This window comes from Microcaecilia unicolor, unplaced genomic scaffold (genome assembly GCF_901765095.1).
Source record: "Microcaecilia unicolor unplaced genomic scaffold, aMicUni1.1, whole genome shotgun sequence".
In the NCBI taxonomy this organism is placed as follows: Eukaryota; Metazoa; Chordata; class Amphibia; order Gymnophiona; family Siphonopidae; genus Microcaecilia; species Microcaecilia unicolor.
Genome location: NW_021963088.1, coordinates 96,394 through 114,556, shown reverse-complemented (window position 1 = coordinate 114,556; position 18,163 = coordinate 96,394). Strand labels below are relative to the sequence as shown.

At 40.6% G+C, this 18,163-nt stretch overlaps 1 protein-coding gene across 1 annotated transcript in view; it reads left to right on the top strand.

Moving 5' to 3' along the window:
* Nucleotides 1-18,163, top strand: part of LOC115458920 (serine/threonine-protein phosphatase 4 regulatory subunit 4-like) — a gene marked incomplete at its 5' end in the record, with an annotated part of 224,254 nt that overhangs the window by 113,339 nt on the left and 92,752 nt on the right. Inside the window, 3 exon segments of the mRNA XM_030188773.1 lie at nt 2,993-3,175; nt 11,187-11,292; nt 11,701-11,848. Of these exon segments, the coding sequence (XP_030044633.1) occupies nt 2,993-3,175; nt 11,187-11,292; nt 11,701-11,848 (437 nt within the window).

The following is an 18,163-nucleotide window of genomic DNA, read 5'->3' as shown; positions in this document are numbered from 1 at the left end:
AAGAATTCGAGAGAATCCCCCCTTTTTCTGAACCATACGGGCCATCAACTGCCCAGCCTAATTACCATAACAAAACAATTGATACTTATAATACAACTGGGACTTAACCGCCCTCTGATGTAGCAGTTCATTCAACTCCTTTTGAGCCACCAACAAAGCCTCTCGGGCATCAAAGGGAGAATTCCCATACTTAATTCTGTGTCTCCTAACCAGTTTCTCCAGACGAAGGATTGCTTTATCTCTAAGCTTCCAGGCTCTCGCACGATAGGAAATGATATGTCCCTTCAACACAGCTTTCGCCATCTCCCAAAAAAGAGCAGGTTGTTTGTGAATACCATTATGAAATTCATAGTCATCCCACCGTTCAGACATGTAAGCCCTGATCTCCTACCAGGTCCAGGGGGTACCTCCAGAGACGATCTCCCTCTCTATCTGGGGGAGAATCAAGCACCAACCAAATCAGGGCATGGTCCGACACCACATAGGGGCCAATTTCCGCCTGAGAGATCTGAGAAAAAAAGGAACCTGAGACAAAAAGGTAATCTATACAGGATTGAGAAGCATGAGTTCTAGAGAGATGAGTAAAGTCCCTTTCCGAAGAGTGCAAAACATGCCACACATCTACCAGATCCAAAGCATTGCAGAGCAGCAGTAGGGCACCACGACCTACCCCGGAGCTCCCCGCACCAGGGCCCGACCTATCTATCGAAGGGTCGAACACCAAATTGAAATCTCCCCCAAGGATTATATTCCCACCAATGTAGCTGCCACCAACTAACCCCTTCCTCTCCTCCCACCCCCCTACCTCACCCTCTTAGAAATCCCCACATATCTTCTGTGAAGTAAGATCTCACGAGCTCCCTCCCCCGCACCCACACGCTAAAAAAAAAATCTCATGCATACATTAATCCCCATATCACCCAAGTAGCCCCCTTTATTAATACATTATAACATTGTGAAATGCATACGTTTACTCCATGGGGAGCACACAAACCTCCCAAAGCCCAGTCCAAAGTAAAGAAAAGCTATACTTCCAACATAGCTACTTCTATTCCCATTGAGCAGCAGCTGTCAAGCTGTCACCTCTGGGAGGAAAAGAACATCTTCTTCTGCTGGGTCAAAATTCACCAAGAGACGGCTTCATGAAAAAACAACTCACATAGAAGGTTCACATCCTTATGACTCTCAGCCAGCTCCTGTAATGAATGTATCTAGATGTGCCTCCAACCCCTCCCTCCTTTTCCACCTTCTCTGATGTCACTGATGAGGAAACTGCACATCTTTCCTCGTCCAAACGTACCACCTGCCCCTGTGATCCCATTCCCACTCACCTACTTAACACTATCTCCCCCACTGTCATCCCTTTTATCCGTCATATCCTCAATCTTTCGCTTTCCACTGCGATTGTTCCTGATGCCTTCAAACATGCTGTAGTCACACCGCTCCTTAAAAAACCTTCACTGGGACCCTACCTGCCCCTCTAGCTATCGGCCCATCTCCCTCCTCCCTCCTCCCTTTCCTCTCCAAGATACTTGAACGTGCTGTTCACCGCCGCTGCCTCGATTAGAACTACCACCCAGCTACTGCATGCCCCGGACAGTAATTCTAATTTTGACGTGTGTCTAAAACGCGCGTCAGAAAATAATTTTTATTTTCTACCACATGGCGCTAACCAGGCGATAATCAGCAGTGTATGCGTGCTGATGATTACCGCCCAGTTAATGCATGAGACCTTACTGCTAAGTCTATGGGTGGCAGTAAGTTCTCAGGCCTAAAATGGACGCGCACTGATTTTTATTTTGCCACACGTCCATTTTTGGCCCAAAAAAGGGCTTTTTTTTTTGCAGGCTCACTGAAAAATTGACCTGTGTGCATCCAATACACGTGCATATACCAGCACATGTCATTTTTCGGTGCGCCTTAGTAAAAGGGCTCCTTAGTTGGCTAACTCAAAGTCTTTGAAAAGTGACTGGGTTAACTGATTAAATTTAGCCACCTGAATTTGGCTAGGAGGATAAACATTGCTAAATTATGGGTGGTCTAGCTAGCCAAATTTAGACATTGCAGGAGCCAGCTTAGATTTGGCTGGCTAGCATTCATTAACCTTTCTTCCCAAAGACTCTGATGAAAAAACTGATGGGCTGAAATCTCTCTCTGGAACCCCCTCCCTCCTGATTCAAGACTAAACTGCCATCAGCCCCTGTCCTCTATCCTCTCGCTTTTACCCTTCAGAAGCTCAACATCCCACCTATCTCTAACTTCCAAAGTGAAATTGGCCTTTCTTCTCCTCCGATTTCACAGTTCATTAATAGCAGTTTTGAAAGGTAATTGGGATTGGTTTCTTCTTGGCAGTGCAGGGAATGAATTCTAAGAACTAGTAGGTCCTAAGAGCTACTGGCAACACTGTTAATGTACCACTGGAGCTCGGATAAGAAGCTAATTCTCAGTCTTTCTCCAGGCTCCGCCAAATGACTTCTGGGATTATTGTACAGCTGTCTACACTGGTGAAAAGTATGCATGTTCTTCTCACTCCGCAGACTGCAGGATTTTCATAGTAACATGTCCTCCTTTCACTTCGAAAAAATATCCCAGGAAAAATATTTGCACACATTTACAACTGCTAATTTTTGCAGATATTTTTCTGAGTAAAAATACACATGCATTTTTTTTTTATTTAAAGAGCACAGTTTTACATCCTACCCCAAACCCTAGGTAAGGGTACACATGAAACAGCTCTGTGCGTGGCTCTGTGCGTGCACTTTTACCCATATATAGAGTGAGCAGTTCTATAAAAGCCTATTTTTGAGGTTAAAGCAAGGAAAAGATTTAGAAAATTACTTTCTCTGTGACCAACTGGCTTGAAATAATGGCAAAACCAATGGGTTTTTTTTTAGTAAATTCAGGGCATAAGATCTTTCCATAGGACTGTGTAAAAGACATGTTAACTTGAGATCTATTATTTTTCAATTGTTTAATTTTAATCTCATTCTAGTTAGTGATGATTCCTGACCTGATTCCAGCCCTTATAGCAGCAGAACAGAAATCTTCCGCCTCTTTAAAGTGGAGAACGCATGAAAAACTACTGCAGAAATATGCATGTTTGCCGCGTATCATATCAAGTGACCAGATTTACTATCGTTTTTTGCAACGAATGTTTGCGATCCTTATGAGTAATGTAAGCCTATTTTCATTTATCATGTCATACTTTTTAATCTTTGCCTTTTATCTGAGAAGCTGCTGTATTATTTCAGCCATGGGTGTGAATACCCTTCCAAATGATACTTTATTTTTAAAAAAAGGCTGTTATAAAGTTATACCAACCTGTAGGTCAACATACGTCCTTAAGAGAAAAACAGCAGCTATTAATTAAGTACTTGGATATGGGACATATACCAGGATGCTTGGTACTGCACCTAGTCCCCTCATTTATAAATATTTGTCTTATGCAGTAGTATGTTTTGGAGCTCTTCAAAATGAAACGTGAGAAGCCACCAATGAAATATTTGAAAATCATATACATTATGGGGTAAATATTCAATAGTGCCTTTAACTGCAATGCCATGTTTGTTTTTCTAAGCTTTCACAAAATAACTGAATTTTCAAACACATGGTTTTCAACCAAATTTAATGTAAATATCTTGTTGTGTCACAAAATATATACATATAATTGTGCTCATTGCAAAATGGGATGTAAAGATACTTGCATAAACAGTGTGCCAGTTATGTGCATATTTTTTTGAATATTAATGTTATGGAGGCTGTTCTGTATGTAGGCACCTCTTCTTAGGTGCCCCAATGCTGTGGTGAGAGCCTGTTCTATAACAGCATCTGGGTGTCTAGTTTCTGTTGTAGAGTATTGGCATAACCCAGCATCGGTGCACTTTTCATCTTTGTGCCTATAGTTACGTCAGCCATAGGCCTGACATAACTGAGGTGACATAACATGGCAAGGGCATACATAAATTACAGTATTCTGAAGTTGTGTGTATAAGTGGTAGCCATGCCTGTGCCCCCCCCCCCCCCCCCAATACTCCACCCATGTGAATGCCCCCTTGCATTTATTCACTCTGCCACTTATGTGCTTCTTTACAGAATATTACTTAGTTGTTTTGCTGCCACTAACACGCTTACCTGTGAAAGTGACATTATTCTGTACATGTTTGGTTTTATGGTTTATTGAGTTCTTAGTATACTGCCTATCAAGGGGATGCAGTAGGCAGTTTACAAATTAAAATGAAGGAGGAAAGGAATGTCATTAAAATATAAGAAAGCCCAAGGTGAAAAGCAAAGATAATAGGTATACAAATGAACAAAACGTACAACAAAATAGAAAAAATACAACAATAAATGGATAAAACCAAGAGAGCAGACCCGCTGTGGGCCCAAAAAGGATGCGTGACCAAAGTCACCACTCTATGCTAAGGGGCCAAAGGATTTGAGTAAAAGATAATTTGTAAGATTTGTTCTGAATTTTAAGTAAGAAGGATCTGAGAGCATGTTACAAAGAGCAGGGGCAACATAAAAAAAATGCAAATTGTCTAATGGACTTGAAATCTGAGCAGTCAACTGATAGGATTGCCAAATGGGTTTCAAAAGCTGAACAACCAATAGAGCAGAGGTGGTCCAGCAAGGAGAAGCAGCCAGAGTAGTCACACACCCAAATTTATTGAAAAGAGACCCAACTTGTCCAAGTTTTGTCTACAGCCTGCATCAGGGGGTCATCAGGTCACTAGTTTAATTTCTGATCGGCAACCGGCAGCACTCACTGTTCTTCTCTGAATGAGTGATTATTGCTGCATGATTACTAATTTACTGACTTTTGAGAACCTGATGACCCCTGATGCAGGCTGTAACCGAAACTTGCCAAGTCGGGTCTCCTTTCATTACACTTGGATGTGTGACTACTCTGGCTGCTTCTCCTTCCCTGGACCACCTCTGCTCTTTTGGTTGTTCTACATTATTGCGGAGGGTACACTCCAATTTTTCTTCCTTTCAAAAGCTGAATGCAAAAGACACAGAGGGCGATGAGGAGTGATGAGAGACAAAAGATATAACGGGGCTGTTGAAAAGAGAATTTTATAGGCTAGTGTAAGGATCTTGAATTGAATTTTGAATTGTGTCGGTAACCAGTGATGCTGAATTAGAAGACGAGTAACACAATCAAATTTCTTGGCTTGTGAATGGCTGTATTCTGAACCATTTGGAGATGCTTCAGTAGAGAGCTGGATAAACCTGTATATATGGAATTATAGTAATCCAAACAGGACAGTACAAAAGCATGTAGTAAAGTCATATTTGCTGAGGGATAAAGAAATTTGCGAATCGATCAACAGCGATGAGCTGTCACTGGATTATCAAAGTTTAGTTGTTAATCGAGATAAACTCCTAAATTATGTAACTAATGGTAATGGCATATTACAAATGGAGGGTGAGATAGAAGAACTGAAAGAATGTCCAGTCGACCAACAGGCTGTCGTTTTTAGATGGGTTAAGATATAAAAAATTAACAATCAACCAATCTGAAATTCAATTCAGATTGGTTAGTGCAGTGGACTTTGATCCTGGGGAACTGAGTTTGATTCCCACTGCAGCTCCTTGTGGCTCTGGGCAAGTCACTTAACCCTCCATTGACCCTGGTACAAAATAAGTACCTGAATATATGTAAACCACTTTGAATGTGGTTGCAAAAACCTCAGAAAGGCGGTATATCAAGTCCCATTTCCCTTTCCCTCCTTAGGGTTCAGTGCAAATTACATCATCAGTGGGGTGGAAGTTGGTACAATATTATAAATAGGACATTGTGTGAGTGTGATCTTGTTGGTTAGGTACAATTGTTACAGTATTGTACGTAGAACATTGGGTGAATACTATCTGGTTGGTTTGATACAAGTTACTTGCCTAGCACTATAACTCTATAAGGTGTGAGATTGGTAGTTTCATATAGTGGATCAATAGTCCTTCAGGGGTCTGATGAGTGGAGATTGTTATGTAGTGGGCTTTGGGAAAACATAAGTTTTTTTTACCTCTTCGGGAAGCTGAGGTAGTTAATCTCTGATCTCAAAGCCAGAGGTAGTGAGTTCCATAGAGAGATTCCTGATACCAGGAAGAGCAAGTTAAAGATCCTTTGAAATCAGATTCCCTTGTGGAAAAGTGGGGCTAAGATCAGTTGTTCTTTCAGTCTATTTGAGTGGACAGATGAAAGTGGGGCTAAGATCAGTTGTTCTTTCGGTCTATTTGAGTGGACAGATGAGATATTGATCAATAGTTCAGAAGTAACGTAATGCAGAATCTGAAAGATTAGATCGGAGGCTTTAAACCTAGTTCTTTCAGCTATGGGTAGCCAGTGCAGTTTAGTGAGATAAGACGTGACACTGGTGTATCTATTTATTTTGAAAATTAGTCTTGCTGCAGTGTTCTGTATGATCTGTAGGGTTTTTTTTTATATTGGATCTTAATACTAAAAAATAGGACATTACGGTAGTCCATATGCGATAGGATCAGTATCTGGACCAGTTAAGCAAAGGCCTTTTGATTAAAGAATGATCAAATTAAACGTAGTTGTCTCATTTTAAACATTGCTGGTTGATAATGGGATGAGAATGAGAGCGAGGAGTCTAGGAGGACCCCAAGTACTATGACTTCTGAGTCTAGTAGGAAGGTTCTGTTGTTGGGTAGTGTTATTGAGATTGGGTCCTCAACTCCTTGATTTCGGAGCCAAAGGATCTTGGTCTTTTGCGCATTCAGTTTAAATTTTTTTTGCCAAAGCTCAGGACTGTATATTATTCATCCCAGTTGTTACCAGTCGGATTGGATCTTGGTGTGGAAGTATCAGCGGTAGAAGGAGCATGATGTCATCAGCGTATGATAGTAATAGTTGTCCTAAGCTCAGGTGTATTGAGCTGAGGCAGGACATGAAGAAGTTAAATAAGATAGGGGATAACAGGGATCCTTGGGGGACACCACATTTCAGGATCCAGTGGTTTGAAAGGTGTTTGTTTAGTTTCACAGAGTAGCTTCGGTGTGAGAGGACTGATCCAATTATTCCTATCTGATTCACTCGTTCGAGTAACATTGTGTGATCCATTGCATCGAATGCCGCTAAGATGTCAAAGTAGTAGAACCTGATTCCCCTTGCATAGGTATTGTTTGACATATGTTGTTAGTACTAAGATCAGGGTTTCAGTGCTGTGTGCAGATTTGAATCCGAATTGAGATTGGTGTAAAAGAATGGTATGCTCACAACTGTTGTAGCGGTTTTATCTAGCCCTATGCCCTTCAGTAATGGTGTGAGTACGATTTTGCCAATGTCTAGAGGAAGAGAGTCTGAATCTAGCAGCTTATTGAGGCAATCTGTTAGCCATTGGATAATCTCTGGTAGAGTGGATTGGAACAGGAATTCCGGGCAGTGGTCTAGGAAGCAGTGCAAGTGTGAGCATTTTAGTAGCAGTGATTTTGTGTCTTCAAATGATAGTGGTTGAAAAGTTTACCGTATTTGGTTTGCTGTAGTTCCCTGAATTGAGTCCGAGTTAGAACATGCTCTTGAATTATAATCTTTTAAGTTTTCACCTGTTGGGTTGCTTTTAGCTAGGTCAGATCTAATTTGGTTGATCTTGCTCTCAAAATAGTTGGCTAGTTCTTGAGCGGTGGGACATGTTTGATGTACTGTGTTGGCAGAGTAGGTGGAGGTTAGACTTCTTACTAGGGTGAATAGTTTTTTTATTATCGAGGTTGTCTTGGCCCACTATTTTGCTGTAGTAATTCCTTTTGGAGTCATCTACTTTTAGTTTATAGTGGTGAAAGGCATGTTTCCAATTGGATCTGTCATCAATAGATTTGCTTTTTCTCCATTGCTTTTCAAGGTTTCGGCATTTCTGTTCCAGCTGAGTGAGCTCTTCAGAGTACCAGGGACATTTTCATACTGCCTTGACCTTCTGCTAGTAATTGGAGCTATGTTATCCAGCATTGATTTGATTTTCATGTCCCAGACAGACTTTACTGATTTATTAGTGGTAACTTCAAGGGAGAGGGAGTCTTTTAATTCGGTCCAGAAGCTTGGTTCATTGATTTTCTCTTTGGAGGTTATCTGTTTAAAAAGTTGATACTTGGGCTGGCTCGTCAGAAAGATTTTAGTGGTAAAGTCTAGTTGGTAGTAATCGGACCATGGTATAGGTTTCCACTTAGGTGAGCCGATCAGGTTGGTGGGCTAGGAGGTCAGAAAATCTAATATATGGCCTTGTTCATAGGTTGGACCTTCCTCAAACATGGTAAGGTCTGTTATCTTCAAGAATAATTTGAAGTTACGAACATTGGTATCCATCTCATTCTGTAGATGTAGGTTTAGATCTCCCAGGAAATTGGGACATAGTGGATAAAATGATCTCCAATAAGATAGGTTCAGCCTTGGACCAGGCTCCTGGCGGCCAATAAATAAGGAGTAGGGCAATCTGATTGGCTTCTTTGGAGTTATCATGAAGTTTGCATAGCATGTATTCCAGTTCTGGGAACACTTCTGAACTGACTAGGGAGATGTGGAGAAAGCTCTTATAGATTAGGGCAAGGCCCCCCTCCCCTTTCATACCTAGTCTTGGGGAATGAAGATTGTCGTATCCGGGTGGGTATAGGTAGGGTAGTATTAGGCTGTTGATTTCTGTAAGCCATGTCTCGGTGATAAACAGGAAGCCCAGATCTGAAGATTCAAGAAGTTCCTTTATTAATAAGGTCTTGTTCACCATAGATCTTGTATTGACATAGATTGCTGGCACAGGTGTTGGGTGGGTCTTGTATTCCGTGTAGGAGGAATGTTTTATTAGGTTCAGGAGAGCTCGAGTTTTAGGTTGAGAGCTGGGCTTAGTGATTTGCCTATGGCCTGGCACACCCATGATGCTCTGTGAATGGATGTTAGAATTCATTAGCGGGTATCTACTGGTGTGTCTCAGCTGTCTACAAATATTGGATTTTCTAGGTACCTTGCAGACAACGGGAATTTGCCCAAACCCTGTGCCTTCTATCATATTCAACAAAGATTGAACAGTGGTAATAGGGTTGTCGGGATCATGAAAAAAGCAATAGAATATCATCAGCAAAGATTTAAACAGAAATATTAAAACTTTGAACCAATGTAAAAATAAGACTTAAAAAATATTAAGCAAAAGGGTTGCCAATGCTGAGCCCTAGGGTACACCACAGGAGGGGGCTGAATGAAGATAAAACTGAAGATGGAGATAGTAACAGAATATGTACATCTTGTTCGAAAAGAGCAAAACCATTCAAAAACTGTTCCAGAAATTCCAGTGTTAGCCAACCTTGCTAATAGGTGTTCATAGTCAACTAGATCAAATGCAGAGCTAAGGTTTAATGAAATAGCTATACCAGTTTCAAAACCACTATGCAGGGAGCTAATCAGAGTGGTAATCAAGGTTTCAGTAATGTGAGTAGGTCTAAAACCACATTGGTATGTGTGTTAAATATCAGAATGTTCAATTTGTTGGAGAAATTGAGAGAGAACTACCTTTTCTGTAAGCTTAGAAGCACAGTGGAAGATTAGATATAGGCCTATAACTAGAAGGAAGAGCAGTGTCCAGAGGATTTCTTTAAAATGGGACAAATTATAGCTGTTTTCCATGGTTCAGGGAAGACTCCAGATGATGGGCTTAGGTTTATCATTGTAAGTAAATCAGGTCCAAGGAACAGGTTGTAAGATGATAGGTAGAAACTAACTTCGTTAGAGAGATCAAGGACATGGAGTTGAAGTTTACCTAGTGCGACTATGATGGGACAGTTATAAGGGAGGATTAGATGAAAAAGGTTCAGGTCGAGGAAGAGAAGGGGCAACAAAAACAGACAAGAGTGGGGGCAAAGAGAGAGATGACTGAAGAGTAGTAGTCTTATCCAGAACAAAGTTTGCAAGCGAGTCAGCAGAGAGAGATGAAGAAATAGGACAGTCAGGTATAGAAGTGGACAGTTGATGAACTACTCTATAAAGGACTTTTGCCCGATTAGAGGAGGAATTAATCAATGTAGAATAGTATTGTCTTTTAGCCTTTTTTATTTCAAGATGGTATTCGCTGCAAAGTTTCCTTGCCTGAAAAAGGGTAATAGGAGAACAGTGTTTCAGCCAAAAGCGCTCCACACTCCTTGCTTGATGCTTAAGAAAGGTGAAGGTCAGTGTGAAACCATAGAGAATTTACATGGGATTTAGAGGAGGGTCTGGGATTGTAAAATCTGAGAGAAAGAAGAGGAGATAGCTGAACGGAGTCCCAAGTTGCAGCTTGTTCTTGAGCAAGAATGGAGAGGAAGCTATCTGGAAAGTGCGTGAAAAGAGGAGGGAAAACACTAGGGTCCATTTTGAGAAAGACCTTTGTTAGCAGAGGTGAAGTATTTGCACACTTAATTAGTACATAAATGTAGGTGTCCTGTTACAGAATTGCCCTTCACATGCAGAAATTCATCACATGCCCTCCTGGAGCATTTCCTTTACATTTAACCTGATTTATTCATGCTATCAACTTAACTTTTTAGGTGATTCAGAATCCACTTGTGCATGTGGTCATTGTATGCAGTTAAGCCCTAACGAAGCCTTTGAAATTTTACCTCATATGAATTGCTCCAACAAGTATCAAATATATTAAATGACTGCTTGTGCTGAGCCATTAAGTAGGACTCACATATTGCAAATTAACAATATAACAATACATAAAACCACAAAGGTTTGAAAATGAAAGTAAAACCAGAGATTACCACAGCAGATTGGAAACATGGACAAACTGGATGAGCTTTGTACCTATTATTTTCCAAAATAGTTTTCAGTTTCTGTATATCTGACTCTGACCAGCTTGGGAATTTTTTCTATTTTTTTTTTCTAATCAGTATCTGCTGTTTCATCATCACCCCCACTCCCATATGGACATTCTTTAGGCTCCCTGAACTAAAATAAGCCTGATCTGACACACTCTCCCTGCATTCCAGCTAATTTAATCTTATTGCCAAGAATACCGAGTCAGATTTGAACTAATTTGAAACATCCAGTGTGGAACGATGGTAGACATTCTGCCAGTTTCTCATTTGCAAATATGACAGTCCCTAGGCTGGAAACAATGCTAGTCATTGGCTTGCAATGTATTGTAATAGAGGTTAATTAGATTAATATCTATAGCTATTTCACCGTAGTCCTTGTTTGTTTCTTTAAGAATGTCTTACCCGTCCAAAAAGCAGCAGCTCGAACTCTGTGTATATTTCTGCGTTATAATCGCAAACAGGAACAGAGATATGAGATCATTCAGAAAATGATTGAACGTGAGTAAGAACTTTCTTTTTGTTACTGTGAAGAAGCCCACGTTTAGTTGCATATAAGGAAAAAAGAAACATTTTGCTTAAATTACATAGATTTGACATGTATGACTTAATAGCAGAGTCAGGCTAAAAGTTGCAGAATTCTAGAATTTCTAAAAATATTCAAAAATGTTAGAAAATCCGCCCCTCTGTTTACAAAACCGCGCAGCAGTGAATGGGCCGTGTCGGCATTGGCGAACGGGAGCTGCTAGCACAGCTTAGTAAACGGAGGGATAATTTGTTATTACTGTAAGGTGGAATAATTGCCAAACATATTCATACTGTAAAAATATTTTAATCTTGGACTGATTTATGAAGATTTATCATTTGATAAATGAAAACATTTCAGACATACTTTGTATTTTTTTCTAGAACTGGGCCAAGGAAAAAGCTATTGGAACAGACTCCGCTTTTTAGACACCTGTGAATACATTATGGAGCTCTTTTCAAAATCCTTCTTCTGTAAATACTTTTTTCTGTCTGTGCTTGATCTTACGAATGATCCTGTAGCAAATGTCAGGTACAGTGTTTAAATAAAGTTCTGTATGATCTTACCTTTTCATTTTATGATATGCTATAAAATATTGTAATACAGTGAAACACTGCTACAGCACATATGTCAAGGATACTGTACATTTAGAGAAGACAGTTGAAAATTATATTTGATACTTCATGTTATGCTAGAATCAAGAAAATTATAATTATGCAGTGTTGCTGCATGAAGCCTTTGGTCTGCTGTCAGCCTATAGAATCTGTAAATGTGGAGTCCTCAGATCCAAATGTTTGTGCCCAAACCATACTTTTTTTCCTTTTAGAATGGATAAATGGAAATAGTGCTTGTTTAACTTAGAGAGTTTCACGGGAGTGGAGTTAGCAGGAATCTCCTCCAGGTCCATGGATTTCCTGTAGAGATTCCCTCCAGGTCCACAGGACTCCTGTGGGGATGGATGCAGGTCCTGCGGGGTTCCCACCTATCCCTTCCTTCTGCCATGGCAATTATAATAGACTATAAAAATTAATGGATATGGTGGCTATCATTGAAATCTACATAAGCACTGAGAGGGGAAAGTTATCAGCATGGGCTGTTGTTAAGTTTGGTTATTTTACCACAAGTCGGGTTATTTTAGCACAGTGGACAGGTGGGGATGGGCAAGGACAGGTTAGATTTCAGTGGGGCTGGGTGAAATTTCTAGTTTAAATATCTGCATTGTATATTAAATAGAAGCATATTGTGCTCTGTATTTCATTGCTTTGTAATGAAGTATAGAGTTTCTTGCCCCACCATAAGAAAATGAGGCTGGGTTGCTAACATTACCTCGTGTAAGAGTAACAGTTTAGATGGTGCACTTAGAGGTGATACCGCATCAGAATTTGTCATTGGTGTGACCCATAAATCCATTCATACATTGCTGCAAATATAAACAGTCCAATATTTAAAAGCAATTATGTGATCGGTGGTGGTGCCAACCATGTGAGTGCTTTTAAAAAAGCCATGGCACTTATATGGATACATTTTTCCTTTCAATTTGCTAAACATCCATATCAAAAAAGTAAGTGTGTAAAGATGGGAAGGCGGTAGAACTAGAGGACATGAAATGAGATTGAAGGGGGGCAGACTCAAGAAAAATGTCAGGAAGTATTTTTTCACGGAGAGAGTGGTGGATACTTGGAATGCCCTCCCGTGGGAGGTGGTGGAGATGAAAACGGTAACGGAATTCAAACATGCGTGGGATAAACATAAAGAAATCCTGTTCAGAAGGAATGGATCCTTAGAAGCTTGGCCGAGATTGGGGGGCTGGTGTTTGGGAGGCGGGGCTACTGCTGGGCAAGACTTCTACAGTCTGTGCCCTGAAAATGGCAGATACAAATCAAGGTAAGGTATACACAAAAAGTAGCACATATGAGTTTATCTTGTTGGGCAGACTGGATGGACCATGCAGGTCTTTTTCTGCCGTCATCTACTAAGTTACTATATGTAAATACGGTTGGACTGTGCTTCTTTTAGACATGCATAAACAGGCATTTGCACGTATATACTGAATAAACGTATAAAGCCTGAGTTTATAAAACCAGGATATGCATGTCTAAAATTCTAAAACACTCAAATCTATACTAGAGTCCAAATATGTAATATTCCAGAAGTTTCTGGTTGTTTAAACAGACCTCAGTTGTGCAACTCTCAAAACGAATAAGTTTATTTTCGTCATAGGTCTCTTTGGTTTAAATGTTGTATTTTATAACCATTTTCCACATAAAGGTGTGAGTAAATCTAAATAAATAAATAAAATAATGTCTTATTAGGCTCTAATTCAAACCATATTGATTTTTAAGTAAAAATGACTTAGCTTTTGTCGACACAGGGGCAAAACAGTACGTGTTTCACATAAGCTGTTTCAAGGACATAACCCCATTATTACTTTGCTCCTTACAAAGATAAGTGGTTCAAGCCTTGAAATGTTTTCTTAGAATGTAATTTTGAAAAGACTGTTAGATAAATAAAATTAAACACTATGGAGGTTTTTACGACTCATGACAAAGCTGCTCAGGTGAAAAAAGTGGTTCAAATGGATCAGACTTTAAAAACAACTATATAAATTGGGACCCTGAGCTTCTGAAGTCTTTCCCTCCATTTATCAAAGAATACTGATAGAAAGAGCACTGGTGACAAGATTTATATCTGGTATTAGGGTTGTTTGAGATCACCATGGTTTTAAAATCCGCTGTGTATGACTTTTGTTTTGGCATCTCCAAATACTCAAACCGGTAAGTGCGGCTCTTATTCTCATTCCCAGACAAAAATGGAAATGTCGGCACTCATCAGCGCCTGTTCAAGTGTACAGCGCTGCATACGTCTAGTAGTGCTTTAGAAATGATAAGTAGTAGTAGTAGTTTTTCTGCACCTAAATATCAGTTTGTGCGCTTTCACTTTCAGTTTTGTTTGGATATGTGCACATATTTGTCGCTTACTATCAGCATTTAAAACTTGCACAGGCTTACTGACCTCATAAACATCTATTTAAACACATTTCAATACAATTTGTGGTCATCTGTACCGTGCAAGTTAAAAGCTGAACTCAAGCCCTCTGAGCATTCGGTGCAGCTAATACATAGGTGCTGCTTATTTGGAGGCACGTTTACAAAACCACTGAAAATCCGCAGCTTGTACAAGGGTGTGGCTTATATGCACAAAAATGCAGTACTTGTGACCTAATACACATTAAAAATGGTAATTCTATAACTGGGCACTCGCACCTCTTGCATGCATAAATGTGCACAATACTAGCGCTTATGAACATAAGTGCACACTTAGCTGAAGAAATGCAAGCAGGGCACCTAAGCACTTATCTTTAATGGCACGTGTAAGTGGCGGGTGGGGGGGCATACACATAGGCATGGGTGGGACATGATCAGGGCTCCCTGGTAGACACCAGGGAAATTTCCATTAGATTCATGGGAGGAGGGGCATTCTGATGGGGTGTGGGGGGGGAGGGTCTATGCAGGACTTCTCTAACACAGCCTTTGTAGGATGCTCCCGAGAACACTGAGCTGCCAGTGGCCCAGTGCTCCAAGAGAGCAGAGTAATGCATCTTGCAAGGTTGATTGCAAGTTGAATTATGCATATGCCACTAGAGTTACCTGTTGCACTGACTTACTACAGGTTAGTGACTCCCATAGTTAATCAAGGAATGGTGAAATGTTATATTTTACTGCAGTTTAGTAACTACCCTTCTAAATGTGAGGCTGTATTTTATAAACTCACAGTTTCAAAAATATGCATATTTCTGCCTTCCAAGTTAACATGTGTACTGTCACAAATGTTGCCCCCCCCCCCCTCCTCATATCACTGGAACTGTGCTCCCTCAGCTAAAAAGATTGCATAAGAGAGTTGCTGTATTACAAAAGATGCTTCTATTCATGATTACAAGCAGATAGTTTAGTACAAGCCGTAGCCTCGAGTGTGTCTGTGACAGATACTCTGCTGAGGGAATTAGAACATCACTGGGCACGGTCTTCAGTGCCCATTCCAGTTTAAATGCTTCTACCATTCCAGTTAAAATGAGTAGTGAACTTGTGCATGTTCGCAAAAAGTCCTGGCATGCTGCTCAGAGCCAGAAACAAGCAGCAGGAAGTTTGGGAGCAGGTTGTTAAAGAAGCCCAGGAAGAGGAGAAAGGGGAGCCTACTTTAACAACCGGCTCCCAAATTCTTAGAAACTTAGCAAACGGCTCTTGCGATCTGGTGCAAGCCAGCTCCAGCACACCACTGAGTAAAACTATCCGGACAGCATCATCAGGCTTGATTGAGAAACTTTAGAAGACAAACTCTGAGTCCAAGAAATTTGTTTTATGCAATTGTGCTGCAAAACTCAGAGCTGAAATTAACTTCTTCTGTTGTTTGTTCATTCAGTCAATCTGGAGAAAGCAGATGTCGCTGGAATTTTTATTTCCTTGGAACGAGAGATAATGCTTGGCAATTACAAGTTTACCAAAGAGTGTAGAAAAAATATGAAAGGGACCTGGTTCAAGGAGAGAGCAGATTGAGCAAATCCATCTGAGAGTGAAGAAAAATGAAGATGCTATATTTGAAATGTGTGATTGAAAAGAGAGGGTGGGGCCTGCTGGGGAGGGTCTTTTAGGTGACGATATGACATTGATGTTTTCCTTTTCTTAAGGTTATTATTTTTTCTATTTCTTGGATCTAATTGCTCTTTTCTTATGGTTGAATGATGTAATGTTAATTGGTTTAATCTCTTTTCTTTTTTTTTTTGTATTGTAATTTCCTATTTCTTGTTTATCTCGCTGTGTTGAGATATATAATTGGAAACTTAATAAATATAAATAATTTTTAAAAAACTTTACGGCTAATGTGGGATAGAAATAACTAATAGTGTAATGTGAAAACATAATGGCCAATTATACAAAGCCATAATATAAATATCCAAAACTGCAAAATGTGTTCTGGGTGTGTTTAGGGTGGGATTTGGGCAGGGGTTAACTGACAAATAGGGCAGTGCCTAAGAACCCACAGAAGAAGGGGGGCACTCTCCCCTACCTTTCTTCTAATTTAACTACTTTTGATAGGTGGTTAGGGGCCCATCCCCCCTCACCAACTATCTTCAACCTAATGATGATACCATTAGCCAAACTCCTAGCCAACCAAAACCTTAACCCCTACATATATGCCAATGACGATCCATATCCTGTTCAAAAGTGACTTAAACGAAATAACCAACGAGATCAACCAGAGCTTCCAGATCATGCACTCTTGGGCAGACTCATTCAAGTTAAAACTTAATGCAGAAAAAACTCAATGTCTAGTTCTCACCTCCCAATACAACACAAACAACTACCCTACTATATCCACCCCCTACTGCACACTTCCTATCTCAGAAAACCTGAAAATTCTTGGAGTCACCATTGATCGAAACCTCACTCTCGACACCCACGCGAAGAATACAACGAAAAAAATGTTCCAATTGATGTGGAAACTCAAAAGAATAAAACCTTTTTTCCCAAGAAATATCTTCCGCACCCTAGTACAGTCATTAGTAATAAGCCACTTGGACTACTGTAATGCTCTGTATGCAGGCTGTAAAGAACAGACCATCAAAAAACTCCAAACAGCCCAGAACACCGCAGCCAGACTCATTTTTGGAACACCTAAATACGAAAGTGCGAAACCCCTAAGAGAGAAACTACACTGGCTCCCGCTCAAGGAACGAATTGAGTTCAAGATCTGCACGACTGTACACAAAATCATTCACGCAGATGCCCCACTCTATATGTTAAACCTAGTGGACTTACCGCCCAGAAATGCCAAAAGATCAGCCCGCAAATTCCTCAATCTGAACTTCCCCAGCTGTAAAGGAATGAAATACAAACAGGCTTATGCTACCACCTTTGCATATAAAAGCACACAGTCTTGGAACGCACTACTCATGGCCCTGAAAACCATGACCAATCTAACCAGCTTTCGCAAAGCTTTGAAAACACATCTCTTCAACAAAGCCTACAAAAGTCACCCTCAATGAAACAAATCATTCCTTAAACCACCCAAGTACACCAAAAACACCTCTCACACGACCTTACCTAACACCTTCCATCTAAATCCTCTTTCACCTCTGCTTATGATCGACTATTTTTAAATCATGTAACGATGTTGTTACGACTGTGGCCGTGACCACCCTCAGACTTACCCTATTTCTGGGAGTCAGTGGCTGTGCTGGCTTCTGCTTGTCTCTGTGTCTGTCTCTGTCTTAGTTTCTCTCTGGCTCTGTGTGCTGATTGCCCTACTGAACCTCACCTGTGTGGGCTATGCCTTTTCCAAGATGGCTGCCGCCGACTCCTCTATGCCAGTATCCAAGATGGCTCCCGCTGGGCTGACTTCTCTGTGTGTCAAGCCTCTGTTTGGATGCAAGGTGATTGCTGCAGCTGTGCCTCTGGTGTGGAAGGGCTTTATTAATCACTTAGAGACTACAGCCGGGGCCTTTGCATTTCATCTAAGGGCCCTGGTGTATAGAGTGCTCTGTACACTGTTTCAGTGTTTGCTCTGTGTGAGTTTCTATGTTTGACTAGATAGCTTAGGCACTGTGTGGCTTGTTAGCCTGTGTATAGCTTTGCTAGTTCTCTGTGTTTGGTACTAGTGTTGACTAGCCAGCTTAGGCACCGCTTGGCTTGTGAGCCTATGTATAGCTTTGCTAGTGCTCTGAGTTTGTTTCCAGTGTATGACTTGTTAGCTTGGGCACAGCTTTGTTGTTAGCTGGTGTATAGCTTTACTAGTCTCCTGAGTTACCTAGTGTATGTTTCTTGTGTATGACTGGTTTGCCTGGGCATAGCT